The 15,544-nt window shown below is 43.6% G+C and overlaps 1 protein-coding gene across 1 annotated transcript in view; it reads left to right on the forward strand.

Moving 5' to 3' along the window:
* The window catches only part of LHX2 (LIM homeobox 2), a 32,430-nt gene extending 19,105 nt beyond the window's left edge, over window positions 1-13,325 (forward strand). The window contains 1 exon segment of the mRNA XM_048513364.1: window positions 12,482-13,325. Coding sequence (XP_048369321.1) covers window positions 12,482-12,769 — 288 coding nt within the window. The 3' untranslated portion in view covers window positions 12,770-13,325.
* Window positions 13,326-15,544: the final 2,219 nt, after the last annotated feature.

Below are 15,544 nucleotides of genomic sequence, written 5' to 3' on the forward strand. Positions count from 1 at the left end.
TTTGTTAAAAATGCAGTGTTTGTAATCATTGGTTGACTCTTTGGCTTGCTCATGGTTTATATGATTGGCTGCTAGAAGGCTGCAGAAGGGAAAGAAAGCTTTCACAGGTGGAATCACTAGGGTGTTGTGGGTTTTCTGGGTTGTATGGCTGTGTTGCAGTAGCATATTGAGTGGTATGAGAATGCACATGCATGAAACACTGCCAGTTCTACTGTAGGGTACTGTTCTGTACTATCTGAATACATGGACAATAACCTGCAGGCAATGGACTATCTGAATACATGGACAATAATAGGCAAATGACTGACAAAAATCAGATCCTTCTTCAAATGACTGGTCTGTAAGAAACCCTAGACGCACTCTCCCACCAAAACTTCCAAGCAGAGCTTGATGAAGATCAGCATCTCAACATCCTGGGTTTATTCCCATCATTTGGAAATCAAAGGTATCTTGACCCATAATATGACAGTTTAATATTCTTCCCTATTGTGGCTATTAATGAAATATTCAGAGAGTCATCCCTTAGCTATTTATATAATCCTTTAAAAATGACTTATGCTAGTGGCAGTAAGTTCCACAAGTTAGTTATATATGCAAGGTGTTACTAGTAACAAATCCAGGGCCAATTTGCAATTTGTGTGGGTCCAGTCACGATGTTGTCGGTATACTGAAACTGAGAGTGAGGAATGGGCTTATGTGGAAAAGAAAGTCTTGCCCCAGAACCTGAAGGGTCCTTCGGTGTATACTAGGGAGAATTCCAGGTGGCCCTGATTCCACAAGCCTTCCCAGATAGACAGGGACAGGTTCTGGCACGTGTTTGAGGCGGGGGGGCGGGGGGCACAGCCACAACCAGATTTCATTTGTCCTAGGAAGAACTTAGTTTGCTCGTAGGTTGTCGTTTATGCTTCATTGTTTCTTGCCTTTAAACCCACTCTTAAGAATAACCTAGGGAGATATGGTTTCAAGCCTTGGACGACTCCTAACCAAACCTCCAGGGAGCATCCTTCCCCTGCGGAATGGCCCTCTTTTCATGGTCTGCGAAAAATAGCTATAACTCTCTGCTACAGTCTGCTGCTCAGCCTCTAGAAAAAGAGATGCTGAGGTTCTCGTCTGCCTGAAAATACCGTTCTGAAGTCCTTCTTCCTGTTCATGCAGTTTGGGAGTTCTCTATTATTATTCCGTGGTGGGGGAAAAATGTACTGAATACATACTCAGAGAGTTATTTTCATCAGTTCCTACCTCACTCGATCCTGGGTTAAGTTCTGCAATGAAAACAGAAAACAAGATATGCCCTGGCACAAATTAATCCCCACTAGACACCCCATCATTTGGAACAGCAGCTATGCCTTTCCTAATTTGCATATAATTAATATTAGTTGCACAGTTTATTTTTGCATAATTTGACAGTCAAAGTCTAAGAACAGGGGCCAGAAATTGTACACATGGTTGTGCGGGGACCAGAATCCCCACCCTGAATGAATGTATACAGCAGAAATGGGTGACACAGTTTGGTAATTCTTCTCTACAACATCAAAGATTGGAAAGTGGAGTCTGAAAATAAAATTCAGGCACATTTTGTGGATTCCTCATTCTGCTTCAAGTATCAGATGCTTTGTTGCCCTGGAGGGGTAGCTATGTTAGTCTGCTAACGTGTCACAAGACCTCTGTTTATTTTTGCTGCTCCAGCAGTTTTCATGGACATGTGTTAATTAATGACATCATCCTTGGATGTGATGAAGGGCTTAATTTGAGGTGGGGCTACTCCTCCATATCTGTTTTCACTCCCAGCCTTGAGATGTGATAAGAAAGAAAGATAGGAAGGCTCTTGAGAAGCAGCAAAATTGTTTTATCACTGAGAGCTGAATTCATGACCAGCAGACTTCTCTTTTGATAGGCATGACACTCTGGAGTGTCGACACCTTTTGTGTTTAGAATTTAATCACTGGACATTGGGAAGCGTAAAGGGGAATTCAGTGACTGGAATAAAGCAACCTGGATTAGTGAAATAGGATCTCATTTTGGACCAATGGAACATTCACCTGTGTTCTGAGCTTTCAGGGTCTGATTCTTCTCCTAGGTCCCTTCCGCACATGAAGAATAATGCACTTTCAATCTACTTTGCAGCTGGATTTTACTGTGCGAAATAGCAAAATCCACTTGCAAACAGTTGTGAAAGTGGATTGAAAGTGCATTATTCTGCATGTGTGGAAGAGGGCCTTGCTTCCAACTTCATGATCCAGTGATAGGGCTTCTGCTTTGCATGCAGATGATCCCAAGTTCAGGTCCTCACTGGTCCAGGATCAGGTAGCAGGGAATGCAGAATTTGGAGAGCCAGTCAGACTAGCCAGTACTGACCTTGATAGATCACTGGTCTGACTTAATATAAAGCAACTTCATGTGCTCAGTTAAAAAATAAATTGTCTAGCCCTCATGGGTTTGAGGATAGCCCCTCAAGTCTGGGGTTAACATTTCAGACGACAAAAAGACATTTGAGTAAGATTTTCATGGCCTGAGTGTGAGACTACTGTGCCTGGAGTGGCCTGAAAGATGGGTCGTTAACCTGGGCATGGTTGGGGGACCCTGTCTCACCTTCTTCACCAGGTGCTAGCTAACCATCCAAATAATGACATGGGTCAGATGGAACCCAAGAAGCTACATTATACTCAATCTGATCATTGGGCCATGGAGGTCACTAGTGCTTATTCAGATTGGCAACAGCTCTCCAGGGTCTCCAGTGGAGGTATTTCACATCAGCTACTTCCAGATCTTTTAAACTGGAGATGCTGCAGACTGAAGCTGGGATTTTTTTTTTTGCATGTTAAGCAGATGGTCTGCCTCTGAGCCAGGGCTCCTTCCTGTGTCTATCTCTGGTGGAGTTCATAATTTAATCAACAACCATGGGGATCTGTGAGTGGCCCAAAGTAACCAGCAAGGTCTCAGGGCTGCAATTCACCCAGGAACGACTTTTTAAAAAATGGGGGGGGGGGGGGATACAGGATTTATTATTATTCTATTCTTAGACATGGCAACCACTGGATCATTTGGAGCCAGATTTTTAGTTCAGTGGAAGAGCACCTGCTTTGCCTGCAGAAGGCTACTGCTTCAGTGCCTGCATCACCACTCAAAATATCTTGGCTAGCAAGTAGATTGGTAAGCACCCCCTGAGAGCCTAGAGAACTGCTGACTGTCAGTATTGATCTAGTTGAAAGTCTGTAATCGCGGCTTCCAGGATGTCTGCTGGATCCGGCAATTGGCCATGCTGGTACAGCCACGGGAATCTGTAGTCCATGAACATCTGGAGAGTCGCAGGTTGCAGACCCCTTGATCTAGGCTCAGGATGTTCAGGGGACTACTACTCACAGCTGGTAGGGCTGGATGGGAATTGTAGTCCATGAACATCTGAGAGTCAGAGGTTGCAGACCCTGATCTAGCTAAACCTTTAACACTCAAAGAGCCATTTGGACCCGTTTTCCATGGGAAAAGAAAACAAACTTGGAGCCGCAAAATAATTTTTGACATTTAAAATAAAGATAACACTGTATATATTGGGTTTTTTTACCTTTTACTCCACTCATTCTGAGAAGTGCATGGATGCGTCCGCCCTGCTGCCTGCAGGGCAGGTGCAAGGGATGGGGCCAGCGGCTCGGCCTCCTCGCCAGCCGGCTGGAAAGTGCCCGCCTGGCTCCAACGGGCAGGCGAGAGGGGAAGCCATGCGCGCACCAGCCGGGCTGTGGGCAGTTGGTGCACCCGCCTGTCACACTGCAGGGCGGGTGCAAGGATGTGGGCTAGCCAAGCCTCGGCTCGTGGAGCCGCGAGAGTGCAACGGCAGAAGAAATAACATGGCCTCCTTTGTTTACAGGTTCCCTACCCCTGATCTAGGCAGACCAGTGGGATCTGACTCATTGTAAAGCATCTTCTTTGGATCTGGCGGCAGCTGGCGGTGGCTTGTTGCAAAACAAACGCTTTCAACCTTCTCAGGTGCAAGACCCACATTTAGCCTGCCTCGGAAGAAGCTTCTTCTTTTAAACAATATGATGTTATTTGCCCTCTTTGACATTTCAACTAGTGGAGGCTCTCTGCGCTCCCCTTTCCAGCATACAAGCATAGCTTCCTCTGTAAAACAAAGGAATGAAATGGAAGTAAGGCCACTTTCCATGCTTTACTGGGACGACAGGATATAATAATAATAATAATAATAATAATAATAATAATAATAATAATAATAATAATAATAATAATAATAATAATAATAATAATAATAATACACCAATACGTTACAATTTCCTAGGCCTCTGGGTGAGGCTCGAATTGTAATGAAGGCCAACAACTAGCTAAAGATCTGGCAGCTGTGAAATCTACAACAACAACAACAACAAATACAAATAAATAAATAAATAAAGTTTTGTATACCGCCCTTTCCCAAAGGGCTCCCCCAAAGGGCAACATATTAATCTACACAATAGAGCATAGTTCCAACCATAACAAAATACAACTATAAAAATAAATATGGCTCTATTTAGGTTAAAACAATTAAAACCCTCATTAAAACACAGCATTCCAACATATCATCCGGTGACCAACACTAAAACCCTCCCAGGAGGGAAGCAGTAGGTCCCTCAGATGTTATGGGGACCTGCAAATTTGCTTTGATGGCTGGTGCAGCACAAAGAAGATTCCATAATCTATATTTTGCTTGAGATTTGGGCATCTTGCATACAGTAGGGGCTGTATGAGCAATGGTCTGATGCATATTCTTCCTATACTAAGCCAGGTTTATTCTAAAGTCAGTGTGCACAAGACTGCTGCTGGATCAGTTCAGAACAGAGGCCAGCAGCACATGCTGTGTTTTAGAACCACACAATAATTTTTATACAAATCCAGGAAGTTTTGAAAGGAAATAGTGCTCTGCTTCAGAGTGTTGTATCCTGGTTTACACTGATCAAGGCAGAAGATGACCGGCTCCAACTGGAACTACAAAGAGTTGGAGTTGAACCTCAGGCCTTTCTTCCTAAAAAGGAGGCTTAAGGTATTGTGGCTTCTTCTACACTGGAGGTTTTCATGAGTAAGTTGGACAGATGTTTAGCTGGCTGTGTTATGGGATCTGAGGCCCCTTCCTCACATACAGAATAATGCACTTTCAAGGCACTTTGCAGCTGGATTTTACTGTGCGGAATAGCAAAATCCACTTGCAAACAATTGTGAAAGTCTATTGAAAGTGCATTGTTTTGCATGTGAGAAAGGGGCCTTGTTGATTTACAAGGCAAGAGGGAATAGGGGGATGGTCATCCTAGTCCTTTACATTTAGTAGTGGGCTGACATAACAGCAACTCAGAAGAAAACAAGTTTGCTAGCATGTAGACAAATTATGCATTTCTGTGAATTGCTGCTGGTGAGAAAAAGACTTTCCCCATAAGGGCGCAGGCTGACAATAACAGCCACTGTGAACAGGGCAGCAGGTAAGGGGAGGGGGTTTCTCGGGTTCAAACCCCCCCATTCAGGTCCGAAGCTCCGCCCACCCGTTTGTGGGTTTTTAAAAACATTTTTAGTGTTTTTTTGGTTTTTGGCCTGCAGGGGGTGCGTTGTTTAGGCTAGCAGCACCAAACTTTCAGGGATTGTTTGAGGGAATCTCCTGATGATATTATCCAGGTTTGGTGAGGTTTGGTTCAGGGGGTCCAATGTTATGGACTCCCAAAGGGGGTGACCCCATCCTCCATTGTTTCCAATGGGAGCTAATAAAAGATGGGGGCTACACCTTTGAGGGTACATAACTTTAGACACCCTGAACCAAACTTCACCAAACCTGGTAGGTATTATGAGGAGAGTCTCTTATTGATACCACCCAGGTTTTGTGAAGTTTGGTCCAGGGGGTCCAAATCTATGGACTCCCAAAGGAGGTGACCCATCCTCCATTGTTTCCAATGGGAGCTAATAGAAGATGGGGGCTACACCTTTCAGGGTCCATAACTTTGGACACTCTGAACTAAATTTCACCAACCCTGGGAGGTATCATCAGGAGAGTCTCTTACTGATACCACCCAGGTTTTGTGAAGTTTGGTCCAGGGGGTCCAAAGCTATGGACTTCCAAAGGGAATGCCCCCATCCCCCATTGTTTCCAATGGGAAGTAATAGGAGATGGGGCTACACCTTTGAGGATCCATAACTTTGGACCCCCTGAACCAAACTTCACCAAACCTGGGTGGTATAATTAGGAGAGTCTCCTAAAGATACCCTAAACGTTTAGTGCTGCTAGCTTAACAATTGCACCCCTGACAGCAGGCAATTTCCCCAGATTCTCCTTTTAAATCCACCCCCTTCAGCATGGATTTAAAGGGAGAATCTGAGGTCCTCAGTTTAGAAGAAGAAGAAGAGTTGGGATTTATATCCCCCCATTTTCTCCTGTAGCAGACTCAAAGGTGCTTACAATCTCCTTGCCCTTCCCCCCTAACAACAAACAACACCCCTGTGAGGTGGGTGGGCTGAGAGAGCTCAAAAAAAGCTGGGTGGACTAGCTCAAGGTCACCCAGCTGGCGCGTGTGGGAGTGCACAGGCTAATCTGAATTCCCCAGATAAGCCTCCATTAGGTCAAGTGGCAGAGCAGGGAATCAAAACCCGGGTTCCTCCAGATTTAGAATGCACCCTGCTCTTAACCACTACGCCACATTGAAAGTGTGATGTTGTTTCATCGGTGGATAATTCATCTAAATCAGTATCACTTCTCAATGTTGTTTAACTGGGGAGCCCAGATTCTCCCTTTAAGGTGGATTTAAAAGGAGAATTTGGGCGCTCTAGTTTAAACACCATTGAAAGTGATGCTGTTTGGGGGTGGATTCCAGCATCATAGCGGCTGCCCGGGGGGGGGGGGGGCACAAAACTCAGATTTTGCACCGGGCTCCATTTTCCCTCTGCCCAGAGGGGAGGGCAGAAGGAACTGCCAGCTGCCGGCTGGGAGCCCAGCTGGTGGGGGGCAGGGAAGGGCAGGGCGGGGGAGTCTGCCGTCCCCGGCCTTGGAGAGCTGCTTTTATAAGCGCTAGGCCGGGGGCGGGGATTGGGGAGGCGTGGCCATGTATCAATCAACTCTCTAGATGCAACGTTATTGTAGTGTATTGTAGTGAGGCGTGGCCATGCCCTAGGAGCAGGTGGGGGTGTGGCCCCACCCCCAACCCCCCCATAAAAAATCTATACCTATGTCCCTGCAGCAAGACCTGGGATGCCAGCAGTCACGGGGTGCCACTGGGGTGCAACACAGAATTACTGCACGAGCAATGGTGTCTGGGGCCCAGACAGTGATGAAGAAATCATGCTCTAGTGGGGATGAGCTGCCCAGCACTCCTCCCACCCCCCCCTGCCCCCCCATCAAGACCGCTAATTCTTCCCACCCCACCCCCAACAAATGACAGCAATGGCGGTGCCCGGGACAAGACGCCCCCAGATGTCCCCATTGCCACTATGCATCTGGGCCCAGATACTCAACCCACTGCTAAACTGGGGAGATCAGACTGTTGTATTTGCAGCTATGAAAGTGGCAATTGAAACACTGGGTCTCCTAGTCCCGTCTCAGCAGCCCCCAGGAAATGAAACTATGGTGGGAATGTACCTTGCAAATGTGTTGCTACTGCAGTTAATTGTATTTATTATTTTATTTAACTGTATAAATACCCTGCCTTTCCCTTCAAAGTGGCATATATGGTTCGCCTCTTATCCATTTTATCTTCACAATAACTCTGTTAGGTTGGATAGGCTGAGTGTGTGTGACTAGCCCAAGCTCACCGAGCAAGCTTTCATGATAGAAGGTGAATTTGAATCTGGGTTGCCAAATCCTACTCCCAACACTCCATCCACTATGCTACTTCGGCTCTCTTAAGAAGTAACAGACTTGTAAGTTATACTAAAGGGTCAGACCAGAGTTAGCACACTGACAAATTACCAAAATGTCATCAGGTCCAGACTCTACATACCCCAACATCCTTAAAGATATCCAGTGCAAAACTGTCAATCTTTCTTTGGTTTATCGCTAAGCTCATCCTTCTAATTAAAACTTATTTTAAAAGCTTGAATGGTATGTGTGTCTTTATAATAAATATCTCTGCTCCTGAGACAACTAGTAACCTAGAAGAAATAATGTTTTAAAAATAAACACATAGATTTTACAACAAAACAACAGTACATCTAAATCATCAGAATTGTGAAGGAGCAAATCAAGTGAAAACAAAAAGGGGGCAAACTTATGTAAAAATTATTATTAAATATTAAACCAATAGAAGGACATGGGAGAATCAGCAAGGGAAGTCTTACTTCCCCAAACTGTTTCCACACATGCTGATGGGCATACTGAAGTGTAGTGTTTGATTACATCCCTAGTGGCATATCTATGGTTGAGCATGGGGGTAATTTGACCGCCCTGCTATGCGCCTGGGTCATGTGGGGAGAGCATTTAGGCCCTCACCCTGCGCCTCTTGCATGCCGCTTCCCTCCTGGTCCTGCACCCCTTGCCCCTCGCCTGTGGCACAGTGGCAGGTCGAGGCCAGGCAGCCAGCAGGAGACTGAGTAAAAGCCAGCAGCAGCGTTCCCTGCTGAACTCCCCCCACTGCCTCCCCACCAGCGAGCCGCTGCCCCCTCAATGGAGTTGGAAAAGGAAAGTGCAGAGAAGGGCAATAAAAGTGTCAATGAAATCAAGGAGTTCAGGCCCTGCAAGGAAGGGTTAACAAGACTGGAGCTTTTTTAATTAGGGGGGAAAAGCAAAAACAAAAAGGCAACATTATTGAGATTAATAAAATTATGTCTGATTGTAAAAATTGAATTTATCGTGCCCTGAACTTGATTGGCTGTAAATTCAGCAGAGAAAAGCGAAGTCTGTTTTCATCCACACAATCCATAATTACCGTAACTTATGGAATTCACTGCTTCAGGTTGTAGTGATCTCCACTAGTTAAGATGGCTGGACACAAATTTCTTGTCAGTGGCTTACTAGCTATGATAAGTAAATGGATCCTCCATTTCAGAGGTCATGTGACCTGAATAATGGATAACTGTTGCATCTGTACCCTGCTTTTTAGCTTCTTAGAGATGCCTGGTTGACTACTGTGAAGAAACAGGATGTTGGATGAGATGGAACCACTTTCCCTTGATTTGTGGGGGTTTTCTTATTTGCTGCTTTAAAGGACCAGATGGAATTTTATTGGCCACTTTTGTCACCTGACCCATTATGAGTTGGTAGCCACAGTACCATCTTCTGACCATCTGCCATGGTGGTACTGCAAATATGGGACTAGTCAAGAGATGGTTCTTCTGGCAAATTGCCATCATGGCAACAAAGCTTAAAGTAGCTATGTCCTATTGCTACTGAGTCCTACCAGAGTTCTGAGACATCGGTTCCCTCCAAATGATAATTGCATCCCCTGCAGAATACTACAGAGCAGGCCCCAAATCTGCAGAGACACCAGCTTGGGAAAATTTTGGTCCAACAATGCTCACAATGTAAGATCGACCATCTCAGGGGCTCAGTGTTGAGTTCACAAATTCTGTATGAAGATAATTGATTTGTTTACGGCAGGAAGGAGAAGATAAGATCCGGGATTCCTATGATTTTTGGGAGCAATTCTCACAATGTAAGATCGACCATCTCAGGGGCTCAGTGTTGAGTTCACAAATTCCGTATGAAGATAATTGATTTGTTTACGGCAGGAAGGAGAAGATAAGATCGGGGATTCCTATGATTTTTGGGAGCAGAGAGGTGGCTTTAACTTGGGCTGGCTTTGGGTGACTGGGACAAGAGAGGGGCCGATCCACAAGTGTATATTTGCTACTTGGGATTTCTTTACTTGATGACTGTCAGATAAATATGTGAAAATGTCTCCAGCATTGGAATTGACCACTGGATGATATGAAGGCTGCCGATTGTATGAATCAATGTGATTCACACATGCAGGTTAACTATTTGACAATTCATTAAAAGAATAGTAAATCATCATGTGAACTGCCAATCAGTGTCTGTTTGTCTATCTGGGAAAATTGCCACCTTTTGTTAGGTTAGACCAGCCACCTGTATACATGTTGTGTTGACTTTAGTGTTCCGAATTTTGGAGGTGATGTGTATTATTTCTTTTTGAAAGAAAAACATAATTCGATGGCTACTGGGCCATGGTTCAGCTGCGGAGTACCTGCTCTGCATGCAAAAAGTCCTAGGTTTCATCCACAGCATCTCTAGATAAGAGGATCAAGTAGTAGGTGATGTGAAAGGTGGATGGATCAATGCTGACTCAGTAGAAGGGAGCTCATGTGGATATCTGACATGAGGATATTGTTTTTTTGCTGAGCCAATTTGGAGCAAACGTATTTCTCTACCCACACATTATGCCCCTAGCAATTGAGACCTGAGTAGCATATACTACCCTTGAAATTTCTATTGCTAATAATAATTTATAATATTAATAGTTTAATTTATATCCTCCAAGGAATTCAAGGTGTTGCATGTGATTTCCCCCACCTCCTGTGAATGTTATGCTGGAAATCGGTGACTAGCTCCATGGCAAATTAAAAACCTGTGCCCTTCAGGAGAACAATTATAGCATCATCCTGTGTATGTCTACTAAAAATTAAGTCTCACAACATTCAAGCATGCATAGGATTGCATTCTTAGGGGGAAAGTATTTTCTGTTCATTCAGAGATCTCGATCTCCAACATGGTGCAAGGTACTGAAGAGGAAGCATGCCTAACAAATCTATCCAAATGTTTGTGTATATGTGAGAGTCAGACTTTGCCTTCCACTTACCTTGGTGGAAAATACCCAGACTTCAACTGAGCAACATTTGTATATCTGTAGGTGAAGAAGGGGTATAATTGAACATGTAGTACAATGATTTAATATTGTAACTGACAGAAAATTCCCTCAGCCAAGTTTTGAAAGATATACTTGATAACCATTCTGGAATGAAGCGTAATGAGAGATTCCCTCCTGCATCCTATTGGAGGACCTAACTACACCAAGCAATGTTAAAGACTTTGCCTGTGCAAAACGGTTTAGCAGCAGAGTTCTCCAGGATTTATCTAATAAGGTGATTAATGATCTTTAATTCTGATCATACAAAAGAAGATGAGGTTGGAGCTCAGTTCTTTGGACTGTAAACCTGCAAACAAGACAGAATATCTGTAGGAGTGTTTATCTTTTTGTTGAGATTAAAATATTCTTTTTATTGAGCAAGACAGAAAAAAAGTATGAAGTTAATCCTACAATGATTGTGAAGAATCATTGAAGTTCCTAGCATTGCTGAATCATATTATAGCAAGTGAAAATTTTCAATCAGGTTTCAGCTTTTTAGAGATCATGAAAAAGCCCAAGTTATAAATATCCACTTCTGTGACAAGCAAACCAGAGAAATCTGATTTGTTTGTCACAGGAGAGAATATTTATAGAAAAATATCAGTCTTACCTTTCTGTAAAGCTGTTCTATCATAATCATGTAGTCATTATCTAGATAACTGATTGGTGCATAACTAAATATAATCAACGTACGCGCAAATAAGCCAATCAGCATGTACATATGAGTTATATCTGGTATAACAAGGCCAATCTCAACTCTTAACCTTTACCTAAAAAGCAATTAACCTAATTTTCTGTACACTGTCCAAGATGAAAGCAACTTTAAGCAAACAAAGTTCATTGACAGTTAAAATGTGCTTGAACTCTCTGGGTCAGCTTGAAAATTCAGCGAGAAAAGTGTAGTGATATCATAGCCACCACTGCAAAACGCACAGACAGTTTTTCTTTGCTCTATTAATTGGACATGTACATTACTTAAAGGGTATCTTTGCCTTGGCAACCTCTAAGATTTGCTATAAATTTGTTCCATTGATTACTGTTCCATCCACAGAGACCATTTCTTCCAGTACATCTAAGTGTAGTATCATCTAAATCAGGTCTCCTGTTAACATTTCTTTACGCAGAGTATCTGCTGCTCATCTCTTTTTTTTCCATTAAAGACCACATTGTAACTTTTGTGATGGCTTCTGATTTTAAAGCAAAAAATATGATTGGCTGATCCGAGGTCACTGGGGACCGTGCCCAGGTGTTTGAACCCAGGTCTTCACTGCATCATAGTGGCTCTCTGGAGTTGCTACAGTTGAATCCCACTCAGCCTTTGATTCACAGGTCCATTTGTCATTGGAAGTACATCATCCTAATAATTCACATTGGTATACTGCTTTCAAGCATTCAAAGCACTTCCCATATATTATTTGGTAACCCCTGCAGCCACCCTGTAAGGGAGGTCAGTATTATTATCTTAATATTGTGGCTGGGATGGGGATGAGAGAGGTGCATAAAGAGCCACCAAGTGAATTCATGGCAGAGGTCATATTTGAACCAGAGACCCCCTAAATCACAGCTCATTCTCTCAGACCCGGCAGGACACCAGCTCAGCACAAAAAGGTTACATCTAATGTCTACTATTTTAAGTTAACTCTTTTTATATTGAATGGTTTTAGGTCTGGTTTCAAAACGCCCGAGCCAAATTCAGAAGGAACCTTTTACGTCAAGAAAACACAGGGGTGGACAAGACGTCTGACTCCACGCTCCAAGCTGGCACGCCATCAGGTCCCGCCTCTGAAATCTCCAATGCCTCCATGAGCCCTTCCAGCACTCCCACCACCTTAACGGACTTGACTAACCCCAGTATGCCGTCTGTCACTTCTGTCTTGACATCGGTGCCAGGGAGTCTGGAGGTCCACGAATCCAGGAGCCCTTCACAGACGACTCTGACAAATCTTTTCTGATGACTCTTTCTCAAAATAATTTCTTTAAAAAAGGAATTATTCTTAGTTGAATTCCAAGTGTATTGTGAATAGAGGCTTTTCACAGCTGGGCTAGCCACAGCGTAGGGTCTTTCCGGGAAGCCAAAAGGCCGCTTTGTTCTGGTCTGAGAAATGCAACGGACTAAGGAATAACTTGGAAGTGCTACCTGCCACACAACATTTGTGTCAATGTACAGTTTTGTGGACTGGGCAAGAGAAACAGCAATTAATTTAAGTTGGCTAAAGCTTCTGTAATTTTCAAAGACTGCCATGTGCCTTATATACTGGTATCCCATCCTTTGGATCACACGTTCCCCTTTCCCCTTCTCCTTTCTGTATATTTATGACCAGGGCAAAGACAAAAAAAACGAAAAAGAAAAAAAAAAGAGAAAATGTTAATAAGAGTTTGTTACTTTGAATTAGTCCTAAGCCCCTTCATTGGTTGTTCTGATGTTTTAGAATTTTAAAAGTGAAAAGTCTGTTCGGCTATCAGAATTTGTAAAAATCTAACCAGTAATAAAACCACTTATGGAAACTATTTCATGTCACTTGCCATTGTGAAGGTCTGGGTTTCCTAAAGTGGGATGTCTGATCCATTAAGGGGGAGCTGCAGAATCGTGTTGTGTAATAAGGGTGGGAGAGAAGACATAATTGAAGCAGGAGAATGTCTGAAGAACTGGCATTCTCCCGACTGCCCTGCTGCAGCGACACAGTCAGTGGAAGCATTTAGGGGTTTTGTCTATGCATGTCTGTGCATTATGACTGCTATAATTGTTGGAGTAGAGGCATTCAGTTATTAAGCATTGTTTTTCTGAACAGCCAAAGCAACACAAAGATTCAAAACCTCTTCACAATACAATCAATGAAACAGTAGCATAAAAATACAGAGTCCAAAGTACTCTGCACAGAAGCAGGATGAACAAAATTCAATAACACAGCCAATGCATATTCAGAGGAGGGCTCATGAGTTATAAGGTAAACAGTGTTATAAGGTAAACAGAGAAGGCAAGTATCCTATCCAGAGCATTTTCCAGGGTATTGTAGGTCGAAAGGACACTGTGGAGGGCAGCTGTGTTCCATGCCATATTTGACTGCAAACAGAGACTCTCAGACTAAGGCTCTACCACTGATCTTAAAGATCCACATGCTTGACCCCTATACCATGGAGGCAGAAACTGCCAGAAGGGGAAAAAGTCAATCAAACTACACAACAATCACTACAGCCCAGACTCCCCCTGTTCCAGGGAACCATGTGACACCATTGAGTCAATCCCATCCCACGTTCTGTACAATCCTTCCAGAGCTCCTACTGTCTCTAACAGGGAGGCCTTTTACTGAGGGTGACCACTAAGTGGAGTTGTCAGTTCCCTGAACACCTCAGATACTTGCCAATGGGATGTGAACACATGAAGCTGCCTTATACTGCCTGCTCCTCTATCAAAATCAGTGCTAGCTGCTTCAACTGGCACAGCTCTCCAGAGTCGCTAGTAGAATTCTTTTATGTCACCTGCTATTAGTTCTTTTTCGCTGGAGATGCTGGGAATTCACCTGGGACATTCTGCATGCCACCCCAGATGCTCTGCCATTGAGCTAAGCCCATTCCTGATTGGCTAAGAATGACTTTCTTTCTTGCATTACCTATTAACGAGGTATGGTATTCTTAAAGCCAAGTACAAAGGCAACTGTCCTTACCAGAACTGCAGCACCATTGTGAGGAGAAACTGCCAGCTGGGTATGCATGCAGTTTCTCTGGAAGGGCAAGTAGCCTCCTTGTACATCTTTGTCTAGTGATTACAGCAAGGCAAAGGAAGCTGGACTCTCTTGTGTTTTGTTTCCAGGCTTCTTTTAAAAAAATCCAGACAGCACACAGGTGTGTTGTGAGGTTCAGGTGATATCCACATTCAGAGTGTTGAAAAGTGTCACAGTGACAATGAGGTCTGGTTATGGATTCAAGACAAACAGCTGAAGGGAAATGTCAAGATGTAGCAACAGGGCAGGATGGAAGGCTGGTTGCTTTTCTTGTGAGATATCAGGACTTGTTTGTTTTGTTTTGCTCCCCTGAATTGTAGAGCAAGCTGGTGGAAGAAAAGTTACATTACGAAATGAAAGAGTTACTGCGAATGTTGACCGAGTGATGGTCCCGATTTTCCTTCCTTTCCAACAGATGGGAAAGCAGCTGGAGAAGAACGGCTTTGTGCACATGCAGCGTGAGGTGAAAGGTTCAAGCAGCCACTTCCAGCTTTCTAAAGATGCCTTTCATTTTAAGGCAAGAGTCTTGGAACCTAAGTCTAGTTTGGCTTTGAGAACGCATTTTGGAGCCTAGCCAAGGGAAACCTCTTGCTCCAGCAAAATTGTGGCAAAGAGTTGCTCTGGAAAAGCTTCAGCATTTTGATATTTGCCGGAGCAATTGATAGAAAGCGTTTTATAGTGGTTGGCCTAGCACCAGGTAGACCCAGATCTTTTCCGCATGCTCAAGTTATTCCTGATTTTCTTGGGAGTCAATCCATGAGCACTGGAGTTGATTTAGGCAGGTTCTTCTGCACTCCCTGTGCATTTTTACATTCGTGAAATCTGTTTTCTTCTGCACATAATTTAAATATTTTCAAGGGAGAGTGCTGTCGTCATTGGTGTCCTTATCAATGGTGGTACAGCACTTCCCTTTTAAAAATAAGTCTCTAAAATAGAAATATATCACTGTCGTGTTGTAATAATAGTTTGAGCAGATTTACTGAATTCTCAGCTTTTCTTTATTTATTT

This window comes from Sphaerodactylus townsendi, linkage group LG12 (genome assembly GCF_021028975.2).
Source record: "Sphaerodactylus townsendi isolate TG3544 linkage group LG12, MPM_Stown_v2.3, whole genome shotgun sequence".
Taxonomy (NCBI): Eukaryota; Metazoa; Chordata; class Lepidosauria; order Squamata; family Sphaerodactylidae; genus Sphaerodactylus; species Sphaerodactylus townsendi.